Source organism: Fundulus heteroclitus, chromosome 18 (genome assembly GCF_011125445.2).
Source record: "Fundulus heteroclitus isolate FHET01 chromosome 18, MU-UCD_Fhet_4.1, whole genome shotgun sequence".
In the NCBI taxonomy this organism is placed as follows: Eukaryota; Metazoa; Chordata; class Actinopteri; order Cyprinodontiformes; family Fundulidae; genus Fundulus; species Fundulus heteroclitus.
In genome coordinates this window covers 8407718-8420557 of record NC_046378.1, presented here as the reverse complement: position 1 = coordinate 8420557, position 12840 = coordinate 8407718, and the positions used below count along the sequence as shown (strand labels likewise).

Below are 12840 nucleotides of genomic sequence, written 5' to 3'. Positions count from 1 at the left end.
CCAGACTAACGGAGCTGCAGCAGGAAGACGTTGGTGACAGTGGTCCTTTGGCAGTAGAAGAGCAGTGGGGATGTTTCAAGTTTTTATTAATCTATAGCGAATTCAGTCAATTATGCCTGAGCTGTGAAACATGAGTTTTGGACTCTGTCCACTATTAGCATGTTTAACCCAGCAGTTCTGCCCTGCTATAATGGCCCCTGTGCTTCTATACTGGGTTACAGCTGTACAGCAATAATGAGAAATGCCTGTTTTATTTCCAATCATTAAAAAAAACGTCCTTTTCCTTGAATGAAGATAATTTTTCATGTAAATCTGCCAGGGGAATAAAAAAATGAGGCACAGCTGTAATAAAGTTCCTGCACTCCACAGAACACAGCCTGCATACACATTTAGTCACATTTCTGCCAACTGATGTCATACAATTTATAATGTGTATATGTGTGATGGCAAGCCACACAGGATAAGAGCACACCCTACAACAATGTGGTTTCTCTTTAATTCACTTTAGTTATTACTTTAAATATTCCTTAATTATATTTCTTAGTTTAATCCTTTATCACCTTACAATGTTTATATGGAGTACACACATATTAACACTGCAAGGTCAATTCAGTTTATGTTGTATTAATATTCTTTTTCTTTGTTTGAGTTACATGGGTGTTTGGCTTTCCCTTACAGATGAAAAAGGCGTGGCTAAGGGTCTGATCACTGAAGTGCAGCTGATGGCCTCATTGGACTGAACCAAGTGCCTCTTGCCAAGTGAGGGAGTCTTGGGGGGTGTTTAGGTTTATTTCATTGTTTGAGTTAGTAGTTAAGTGGAAGCCATTTTGTTTTCCCCTATTGTGTGTGTCTATGGTTTAGCTAAACAAGTATTTAAGGGCCCTTGTGTGTTATTTCATTAGGTCAGTTTGGTTTGTGTCTGTATTCAGTATTTTTCTGTTGACCTCTTTTAATGGCATGCCAGTTTAATTCCTAACTTTTGTGGTTTTTGGGTAAATAAAACCCCCTTTTTGAAGCCCAACAGCTGTGTCCTCTACTACTGCTTGGTCCCTCGACAATATGATATAATATAAAAGGAGGTCAGAGTTGGGAAACAGGGTTTAAAGTGGAACACGTGAATCTACTGACTGAAAAAAAAAAAAAAAAAAAAAATCAAATCACTCACTTCCATAGAAAGGTGTTGGGATATTCCTCCGCACCAGAGGTCCTTGAACTGCTTTGCCGTCGTCTTTGTTGACAGCAATGAAGGCAGTGAAAGAACTGCTCACTCCTGATTGGACACTGAGCTCCACCACCTTCTTCTTCTTCACTTCTTCATCCTGCTGTCCACTGTGTGTCCTCTGCTCTGACTCCAGGGAGCGAATCACAGTGCGAGCAGCCAACCTGTGGACTGTTAATCTGAACACAGAAGGGAGAGAGAGCTGAAGGTGGAGCTTAAATATTTTTATGAACACAAACTCTCTCTCTATCCTCAGTTTTTTAACCTTTTCCTCAAAATCATTCTCCTCTATTTTATCTTATGTCTCCAGTGGTGGAAGAACTACTTTTTAAATCATTCAGAAGCAAAATCAGACTAATTTATCTAAGTTTTTCAATAGTTTAATGAGCAACTTTCGCAGCAGCAGATGAAGGATAATATCATTCCCAAGTTTGTGTTTGTTAAAGCCATTTTATCGTTGTTAGTGCTGTGACAAGTTGTCACCAAAAAAGGGAGTAGAAACAACCTGTCACTGTCTCCTCAGCTATTTAATGTTGTCATGCTCAGGCCCGTTGAGATGGGACTGAGGAAAACAGTTTGTTGACTGTGTAAATGTAGATTGCAGCCCAGATGCTAGCAATTTTTCCTTTATTTTTATTTTTTTTATTTAACCTTTATTTATACAATTATTTATACAATATAACAATTAGTCGTATCATGATACCATTTTTTCCCCCAGAACAAGTACGAGTACTTCAAGTCCAGATAAAATAAACAAAAGATCTGAGCTGGAATGCAAGATATAACAAAAACAAGCAATACCACCTTCCTTTCTTGGGCAGTACTTGCAATAAGAAGTTCCTGGGTTTTAATCCTGGCTTGGGGTTATGCATGGAGTTTGCATCTTCTCCCAGTACATATGTGGGTTTATCCCAGTACTCTGGCTTCATCCCATAGTCTAATAATAATAAACGTCTCTATTTTGCCGTTAGGTGTGAGTGTGTGTTGCCCTGTGATGGAATAACAACTTGTCCTGGGTGTGCCCTACCATGACTATTGACAACGGATAGACATTTCATGTTTCAAAAAAAAACAAAGGATTTAGCTTCAAAGTCTGTGAACCAATACTTGTGGGAACACAATCTCATTTAAACAACCAGAGTATGACATACAGGAACAGAATATAGTCACTACTATCAAACCAGGATGTAAGCTGTTTTACCCAGTGTCCTCTGCAGGTTTGAGATTAAAGTGCAGCTGGTTCTGAGAGGGATGACCTGCTAGGCTGTACTTCACCGTCACACTGCCATCTGTTGCCTCTGAAGTCTGATAAATAAATAAAAATAAATTAAAAAACCAGACAAATAAAAAAAAAAAAATTTTGAGATTCCTAATATACAGAAACTGAGATGGTGGTGACTCTACCTGTCCAGTGAGTTGAGCATAAATCAGTGACCTCTGACCCTGAAACATAGCAGTAATGGGTGGAGACAGAATGGTGGAGGACACTCCCTTTGGTAAATCCCAAGAGACAGAAATGTCCTCCACAGCTGGCTGCAGAGCAAACCTCAGAGACTGCATCACCTGTGGTTTAAACAATAGTTGTGAAATTATTATTTTTATTCTAATCACGTTGTAACGTGGTGGTGAATTTTCAGGCAGACATATTGTTCTTACTTTTGGTTGCATCCTGTCAGTCCCAGTGATGAACTGAGCGTGTCCTCCTCCCTCTTTGGCCATCCCGTTGATGAGAGCAGAGCTGGCTCCTTCGCCAATCCCAAAAGAGAAACACCTACGATACAAGAGTTTGATTTCAAGCTCACAATAACATCAGAACATGACCCAGACTGGGAACCTGAGCGCTAAAGGTTTCACCTGTGGGTGGCCACATTCATCTTAACAAGATCAGTAACTTCTTTGGTGTTTCCCACTTGTCCATCAGTGAAGATAAACAGCTGAGGGAGGAGAAACCACAAAGTTACACAATGTCAGATTCAAACAGGAGCTCAAAGTCTTCAGGAAAATATCTCAGAGGTTTTAGTAACACTGGAGGTGGTAACATGGGTCAAGAGCAACCACAGCTATTCCAAAAAAAAGTAAAAAACAAAGCAACTGGACTTGTTTTCCGTAGTTGAAGACGTTTCGCTCCCTCTCCCGGAAGCTTTCTCAATTCAAAAAGTCTGGAGTAATGTGGAGGGTGAGAGTTTGAATTGAATTGAAGTTAAGGTAATGATGACTCCAAGGTGACTCTCACCCTCATTCGGGTGATTAAAACATTGCTCCTTTAAGCCAAGCCAATAACAACCCTAACAACTCCTCGTTACAGAGGAGTGGACCAGTTTCGGTCCAATCTGCTGGCTTAATGGCTTTAACGACCGCCCATAACTAAGGGGTGGACCTGTTTCTGTTGAATTTGCATGTTATCTAAGCCATTGCAAGGCCTTTGTTGGGCAAGGGTATAAAGCTTGTTACTCCACATTACTCCAGACTTTTTGAATTGAGAAGGCTTCCTGGAGAGGAAGTGAAAAGTCTTCAACTACGGAAAACAACTGTTTTTTACTTTTTTTTGGAATGACCATGACCTGGATGACTGAAAATCTTCACCAGCATAAACCACAGCTATAAAAATGAGCTTTGAAGAAAACAGGTTGGTCTAGGATTTCTTGCAATGGTTGAGCAATAAGAAGTTTACTGTATTGTGCTGAAAACCCAGAATGTTTACATTAGCTTCGTGTGTCAAAACTGACTAATGGCTGGTGTGTGTAGAACTTACCTGTCGAGGCTGTTTAGGAATGCAGGGCTGGCTGTAAATGTGTTTGAGAGGCAGAAGAATCTCTGTTCCTCCAAGATTAGCCTCCATATTTTCAACCTTCTTCAGAGCCTCCTCCATGGTCTTCTCACTGTACTCTACACTCGTACTGACAGAAGAAAATTAGGGAATATCTCAACTAAAATGAAGAGAATATTAAAAGCCACAAAACATGTAGAAAATATCTTAAATATAATATCTTAAAATGATTTCTAAATTATGTGTTTTACTTTAAATCTGGTGTAGACATTGTTATAAAAGGAAAACACTTTTATTCAAGGGATGTTGAGGGTTATGGGTTAGACTTCACTCACGGAAAGATGTGTTCAAACTGTGATCCAAAGCTGTAAATGTTGAAGTAGCAGCCCATTGGTAGGCTCTTCAACAGCAGCAGCAGAGTGTCCTAAATAAAGACACAGGAAGTGAAGAACTCACTCAGACAGAGAAGAATGCTTTCACAATTTACATAAATGAATGATTTAGATTTTTTTCTTTATAATAGGAATCTGTTATTTTTTGAGCAGTAAATATCTTACCCAGAGCAGACAAATTTCCTAAATTAGACTTTAGCCACATGGAAACAACTCCCATTTTAAAAATATCAGCCATTATGTCATTTTAATGCTTGAAACTGTTGTCAGGTTTGCATTAAATGGTTATTTATCTGAAAGTCTATGGTCACAATACGCCTTACTAGTGTTGCCATCCCTGATAAACGCGTGTTAAAAGGCGTAAACTAAAATCATAAACCATTTTATTGAACCGCTCTTCAAAGACAAGAAAACATTATATTCAAGCAAAGCAGGTGTGTCTTGACCTTCATGAGTCAGAAGTGGTTAAAGAAAATACCTATTCACCTGAACTTTTCTAAATCTACTGTTTCAATCATAATTATAAATAATTACACATTTTCAACTGTAACAAACAAGACTGAAGACCAATGTTCTCACTAATTTTTCATGTGTCTGAGCAAACACACAAACTCCCTGAGCGTTCACTTGACCTCTGTGAGCAATATCGCTCACGTACACTGACATGATGTCAGTGTACATGTCAGTGACATGTACACTGACATGATGTCAGTGTACATGTCAGTGACATGTACAATGACATGATGTCAGTGACATGTACAATGACATCTGCTACATTACACCTGTCCAAATCCTGAGATTATAACAAGCTACATGGCTTACTGACAAAGACAGTAAGCCATGTAGCAGACAAAGATTTTTGTCTGACAAGACAAAAATCTTGTTTTTTTAAGAGCTGCATATTATGTTTTATTTCAGAGTAGGGGTCCTGCTAAGGAAGAACTGAGACATCTCCGCTAATGCCAGCAGAGAAACAGTGCTCCAGAAACAAACAGCAGGTGTAGCACTCTAAAAACCAACCAAATTTATGAAGCACCAAAGTATGAATTGGTTGAGAAATGGTACTTAAAGCCTCAGATAAGCAGATCCCACACAGCCACACGAGCAGCTGACATGCAGCAGGGCCCCGTTTCAGAAAGCTGGGCTAGTGGATATTCAGAGTGATTTCTGGGATAAATCCCTGCATACCCTGGCTTGTCCATTTCAGAAAGCTCAGAAGCCTTGAGCCCTGAGTCAAATTATGGCAACAAATTACTCAATGAAACAACCCTGCTTGATTAATATACATTTTCTACAAGAAAATCAGTGTCAACTAATTTTAGAAGGATTAATGAACAACACTGGCAAATAGATAAACATATCAGTTATTTCAGTTATTTCAATAACGCACACCATCCCATCATAACTTGCATATGTTTAATATAGCCAATTCATGCTTTAGATGAGTACGGTTATACATAAAATAATTTATAACTTGGCCTTACCTGATTAAACTATTTAAATACTTCATGATTATCTTTCATGTCCTTTCAATGCCATTGGTAATCAATGCACTCCCCCACCCTTTTATGTTGAATTAGTGAAATGTGAGAAAACAGCTTTAGTTCTCTGTCAAATAACATTCAGGTCACTCATGTATTGACTTTTTCAGTATTTCTCTGCCACAAACTCACCTTTTTGCAGCAACAGCATAATTTCTTATGGTTTACTATTCTCCATATTCCCTACATTATAGATTTATTATTCAACTCATGGGAAATGCACACTCATTTCCTGACACAGTGAATCACATTATCTGCATCCCATTGATGAGAGCTTTTTCTGTGCTCATGTTCAACTCAGGGTTGATCAGACGCAGTGTTTAGTTACCTGACTGATATCACATGTTTTGAAACCGAAAACGCAGAGAACGATAGAGTGAGGAAGAACTGCTCAGAGTAGCAGCTTTTTACTCAGGTTAGATCGGCCATTTTTCTGAAACGGCCCACTCATCTATCAGTGGTGCGCTCCAATCAGCATCTGGCAATCACAGAGCGTGACCGTGAAACACAATCTCACTAGAATTGCAAAATGGTACAAAAATAACTTGGTTTATTATTTTGTTTACAGTTCAGCTTGGATTTTATTTACTGTGCAGCATGGATTTGCTGTGCACGCGGAATCCAGTTGCAGTGCGCGATTGCGCATGCGTGTAGCTTAGTGGGAACATTGCTAAAGAGCAATGTTTATCTTGTCACAATGAAAAAGTTAATTTCCTAAGCTCGGCTGGAACTTGGATTTTGTGTAACTGGGTCAGTCGAGACAATGATTGAGCTTTCAGCAGCAAACCCTCACATAGGCTTGGTCTATGGTTAAATTACGCCATTGATAAACTGGAGTTGCTTTAACATGCCTAAGTCCATACCTGTCCTGAAAAGCTGTTAGCTAGAAAACTAATCTAACTTTCATCAGAGTAAATACCTTAAAGCAGTTATCTACTTCAGGTAAGATAATCAATGGTCCAAAACTCTCAACAGAAACCCTTTTTAAACAATTTTAACCACATATTTAACACTTGGATAAATACCCTTGCACTGCTAATGCGAGTTTCTTGCGTTGTGCTGTTATTCATGGGACAGTCCATACTCCCTGATCGATCCATCAAGAACACAAACTCTCCACAGGAGGCGAGTGAGGACATCACATCTTGGGGGAACTCGGGGTACAGGCTCACCATCACCACTGGATCACCCATCAGAGAACCTGGAACATGTTGAAGATGGAAAATAGAAAACAAACGTGTATTTTATTGATATATTCTGACATCTACAGATGATTAATATCTTAACTAATCTGTTCTCACCAGGTTTGGCAGAGGCCTGTCCTGCCTCCACCACAGCAGTGGGCTGGTGGGCATCTTTGTAATAAATCAGCAGTTCAACGTCTCTGTCAAACTTGTGTCCTGCAGCCAACTTAACCTACAAATCAAAAACAAAAATAACAGAATGTTATTACTCTTGTTAATACCACACACCCAATAGTACCATCAGCGCTCTACCCACCGTGGCCTGAGTTTGATCAGCGTTGAGGTACTGAAGAGGCTCCAGGGAACAGTTGGACTCTACTTTAGAGATTGGACGAGGAGAGGACACTCGGGCAGAGAAGGACAGACTGTAGGGCACCAGAGAGGCTGGAACTGAGGTCACCTGGACACTGGGACCTTCACTACCTGGAAACATCATGAGAGACAACTGGGAGTCATCTGGCTTTCTTGGTTAAAATGGATATGACTCTATCTACCTGCTGGTTTTCTCACCCCGAGGCTGGTACCGAGGGTTGAGCACAGCAGGCAGACAGAACCTCAGCCCGTCATCAGCCTGTACAGCCAGCTCAGTGACGTACTCCAGCCTGATGGAGGCGCTCTCTCCTGGAGGCAGGCTGCCCACACTCAGAGAGAAGATATCTGGACTCTGGTCACTCTCCTCCAACAGGAAGGCCTGCTGACCGGAGCTCAGAGCATCGTCATACTCCTCCAGAGCCTGCAGTCCACATGAAACATGTCAGCAATGTCCACTTTACTGTTTCACCTCCTTCACAGAGAGGACGTCTCTGTGTCCAGCTCACCTGCTGTTTCTCCTTCACCTCAGCTACAATGTGTGTCTGTCCAATCTGAGCACTGAAATGACACACAGCAGCATCTCCAGGCAGAGGGAAGACAAAAACAGCCTCTAGTGGTTTGTCCTCCTTGTTCTCGTAGTTCAGAGTGGAGACCACTGTAGCCACATGGTCCTTCACCTCCAGCTGAACTTCAATGCTCTTCAGAGGAACTGAAGCCACAAAATTAATCAGACAAGTAACCCACACAAAAAGTTTACAAATATCTTCTTAAACTGTTTAAAGCTCCTTCTGTGCTGAAATATGGTTACGGCACACCAAATGGTACCAGAGTTCACCAAAGTGACAGCTACAACAATGCTGAGAGGAAACCAATCAAATATGCTCTAACAGCCGAGTACCTGGTTCCTTCCTGTCAGTGAGCAGACCGCAGCAGTTCACCATCATACCTGTGAAACAAGGGAGAGGCGTGGATAATCCACAGGCTAAATAGTAGAAGGGCGTTTCTCCCAAATGTTAACGCTTACGCATCCATTGTTGTAAAGTGAATTATAAGAAAACCCTTTCCATAGACATTCTATGATTTGTCTAACTCCTCAGATCTAAATGCAATGACAGTCTTCAGCTATTTGGATCAATTTCCGCGTTAAACAAACGCATCAGAACAGCGTAAATAAACGTAGACGACAGGAAAACTCACCAGTGACAACAGTTCCTGAATAAAACAAAAACAAACAAAGGATAAGTTTTCTGGTTTAAAGTAGCTCTTTGCTGTCTGCGTCTGTAGGTTAGGACTGCAGCAGCACAGCTGAGCTCTATTATACACTGGAGTGCTAATCACCGTCTGTTTGAACGAGTCGCTTTGAAGCCACCAGCCGCCATATTGGTACTCCCTATTTTCCTCCAGTAACTAGTGAATATGTGCGCTACAGAATCGAATAACGAGGATTTTCTCATGTTCAGGGGGGGCTTAAGACGTTTAAAATGTCAAATGCCATATACTTTTATGTTATGTTCTAAAAATATTAAGTAATGAGAAAGTCATGTGCTGAAATATTTTGCATTTTATTCATTTAAATTTATATGTTTAACATTTATAAATATATAAATAACAATATACAAAAACATATATTTACATATGTGTATACATATATACACATATATACGTATACACATACTTATATATACATATATATATATTTAATATGAATAACATGTAAAATATGTCAGCACCTAATTTCCTAGTAGTTTATAGTGTTAGTACATCCACTGACTGTAGAATTACCTGTGAAACGTTTTCACTCAGCCAGAAAACTGTTTGTTATTGCAAGCAAATCCTATGGGATAGAGTAGGGAGGAGCAAGATGGCGGCCAGTGACTTCAGTTTTTCGGCAAAATCAGCACTCCAGTGTATAATATAGCTCAGTGAGCAGCACAGCTGGTGTAAGCGCTGCTTTTGTGGAGGCGCTCTGTTTTGTGTGTGTGTGTGTGTGTGGGGGGGGGGGGGCTCCGAATGGCTTCCCAGCTTTCACGTGATGTCGCGTTTCATGGAAGCCCTAAAGGGAAAATATCAACAGATATTCAAAATAAGAGGAATGCACATATTTATTTCTACTAGTACCAGGTCACTATAAAACAACATTTAGTTCATGTAATTTTGCTATTCGTTAGATAGATCTATTGTTTTTGAGTTTATCTTTTAAATAAAGCTTTAAGCTTCGAGCTGTCCGCGTTTTATTTCAAAAGGGTAGTTTAATTTTCTTTTACTTGGAAAAACCTGAAAAGATGATCGACTCCAACAGCTGGTCTGCATTAAATCGCCAGCAGGTGGCAGTGTAGGCTAAGTTGCTTGTGACTATTTGAAGAAACCCGTATAATTTATGAGTTAAAACGTTTTATTTCCCTTTGGGATCAATAAAGTATCTATGAATTTGAATTGCGTGCTGGAGCTTTTTATTGAAGATAAACTGTAAATGATCTTAGCTTAAGATAACATCTAATAAAAAGTTAGGAGTATTTCCAGATCCAGCACTGTGTTTTTACTCGGTGATATGTATGTGTGAAGTTGATGAACTCAACATCAGCTGAAAGTATGTCTCTGTGATTTGTACACGACTGATTATTGGTGTTTATAGACAGTCCCACTCTCCTCCTCTTCCTGAAGTTGCTTTTCTTAGTTGACAAGTGTGCTGTACGCACAGGTTATAAGACAAGCATAACAAAAAAAAAAGCCCAGTTTGTCCAGTCTTGTTTAGGGTCTGAGAGAACGCACTGACCACTTTCATCACTCTGCTACTTCTATTCTACTCTACGCTTATGCATTTTCTGTAGTTTCCACTGCCATTAACCTTGTGTTCTCTGTATTTTATTCTCTTTACAGAAGTTACACCTGGCCTGGTGTTCTGTTTAAGAGAGGTGGGTTAAACACCTTTTAGAGGGATTAGTTCCAATCATTTGCATTTCCAGCTCCATGCCATAGACGGGGACTAAAATCACCTGGTTAAGTGAACAGCATTTACCAACCTCTGCTATTAGGCAATAAGATGATCTCGGAGAGGCAGCTATCAGATTGACTAGTGCTGGCATCACTTTCATGTTCTCTTTCTACAGATAATACATGTGACCCTGTTTTACTGTGTTTTCCAAGACAAAGCAATTGATTGGGCTATTTCTGTGACCAGGTTTTCCTTTTTTTTATGCTATATATTTTAATAGTGGCTTAGCGCTTTTATTCTTTAACTGTGTTTTTCTCCTAAATGCAGCCACTCTCCATTTTTTGACATAGAGAATGTTATTGCTATGTTCCTTCTCTGCCTTCCTAAACTCTGACTTGGTTGCCTCAGATGGATGCTCAACCTGAACGTTCTGCTGGAGGTTTCTTCCTGGTAAATGGGAGTTCTTCTTTTCACTGCTGCTACATGCATTCTCAGTATGAGAGATTGCTGTACATTTGACGACCTGATGCAATCAGCTGTCCACTTTTGCTATATGTTCATTCAGAAGAAGTGATAGCAATAAAGTATGTGATTCAATGCACTTAGATGGGTGTCCATGGATAGATTTCTTAGATAGATAGGTTTCCTTAGATAGATAGCTTTTCAATATTTAGCATAATAAACTGAGCTGGACTACCTTGTTGTATAATCAATATCAACATTTTGTAAATGATTTTGAATCTGTCAAGATGACTAAATTGACCATATATATCTGTATATAAACTTTTAATTTATAAAGTTGTACTCTGAAGTGCCTTGAGAGTACATCTGTTGTAAATTGAGGGTATGTTAATAAAGTGAGTTGAATTCAATTGTCCTCTGGCACAACTAAGGCCTTGACTTTCTTCAACTTGTCTATTTCCTGTTTGAGCCTTTGGCATTTCTTGACTTTCGTATGCTCCGTCTTCTTGATGTTGCTTGGGAAAACAATGCCTAGCGCTACAGTCCTCCTTTCTGCTTTGCTGTCTTACCAAGACAGAGCAGACAGATGGTAGGTCATTACCAGTTTATTAGTGTGGATCTGGAAGTCCCACAGGATCCTAGCCATACGTGGAGCATTGATGCATATATCTTATAATAGCCTAATTATCCACTGGTCAAAACTGGACATAATCATAGCTTATATTAATTGAATAAATGTTATAGACGCACACTTTTCTTTTCCCCTTGAATTTGCACCCATCACTCCTGATCTAGCAGATGAAAACTGTGATCCTGACTCAATACAGCTGAAGCTTAAAGTGCAACACTGCAGTTTTTAATTCATCGTTAAAGTAGAAACGTAAAGGCAAAAAATTAAGTTGGTCCAAAGGACCAATCAGCTACATTTTCTGTGCCAGTGCATATGATCTTAGCAAACTGATTTAGTATTACCAGTATGTCTTTAGTACAGGGATGGCGTATACCCGTCTATTTTTCCTGAAAAAAGCTGAAAACAATACGAAATTAAACTGGGTGTTCCTTTTCCCGAACATTTTGACTTTTCCATAAAAGCTTTTAGCTCAAAATACTCTATTCTCAAAATTATATGTATCAATTTAACATGTAATTCTTCTCTTTTGACAGTTCTATTAAAAAAAAACCTCAACCGTTGAACTATATTTTGCGCGCGCTCTCTCTCTTTTTCATGCATGAATGTATTTTTCAGTACGGTATTTTCGGTAATGATAAAAATGCAACCATATGGTTCAATCATAGACATAATATAAGAGTAGACGCGTCGTTGGGCGGGTTCTGCCTATGCTGCGATGCGTCAGAGCGTCCGCCATCTTAAATGTGGCAAATCTGCAGTTACTCAGTCACTTAAACAGTATCAGAGGGACTTTAATCTCTGAATATACTTTGTATTCGTAGTATTTTTGTTTTTGTAATATTACAAGTTTATTTTCGTATCCCTTTAGCTTCATTCTCCTGAATTTATTCTCCTAAAGAATAAAAATATTTAAAATAATCTAACCTGGCCCTATCACTCCAGGAGTGAAATAATTCTGCAAACTGTGACTATTCTGGAAATGTTCCCCCTTAATTCTCATAATGTGACGTTTGTATCATAACAATATCACTTTTGTGTTTTTTTGTTTATTTTTACTTTATTGACCTAGGACTTTTTTTCCTCATATTATTAATTTTACCTCTTTAATACTCACCCAAAAAGTTCCTAAAGATTCACATGTGACACGGTTTAATGAAATAATGAAGACCACAATGTTTAGATTTAACAAATTGATCTTTATATTTATAACACATACACACACAAATATATATATATATATATATATATATATATATATATATATATATATATATATATATATATATATATATATATATATATATATATATATATATATATATATATATGTGTGTGTGTGT

General features: G+C 38.9%; 1 protein-coding gene across 8 annotated transcripts in view; it reads right to left on the bottom strand.

Moving 5' to 3' along the window:
• The window catches only part of LOC105940333 (von Willebrand factor A domain-containing protein 5A), an 84696-nt gene extending 75887 nt beyond the window's left edge, over positions 1-8809 (bottom strand). For 3 of the 8 annotated variants that reach the window (XM_036149807.1, XM_036149812.1, XM_036149810.1), the window contains exons 1-9: positions 8673-8808; positions 8374-8421; positions 7982-8184; positions 7674-7896; positions 7420-7586; positions 7221-7335; positions 6945-7120; positions 4322-4410; positions 3972-4116 (exon numbers count right to left, since the gene is read on the bottom strand). In XM_036149807.1, the coding sequence (XP_036005700.1) occupies positions 3972-4116; positions 4322-4410; positions 6945-7120; positions 7221-7335; positions 7420-7586; positions 7674-7896; positions 7982-8184; positions 8374-8419 (1164 nt within the window). In that variant the 5' untranslated portion in view covers positions 8420-8421; positions 8673-8808. Of the gene's footprint in view, positions 1-1165; positions 1399-2420; positions 2525-2623; positions 2783-2875; positions 2991-3073; positions 3154-3971; positions 4117-4321; positions 4411-6944; positions 7121-7220; positions 7336-7419; positions 7587-7673; positions 7897-7981; positions 8185-8373; positions 8422-8672 lie in introns of all 8 variants that reach the window. The other 5 variants (XM_036149801.1, XM_036149802.1, XM_036149811.1 and 2 more) reach the window with 4 other exon arrangements.
• Between the last annotated feature and the right edge of the window lie 4031 nt (positions 8810-12840).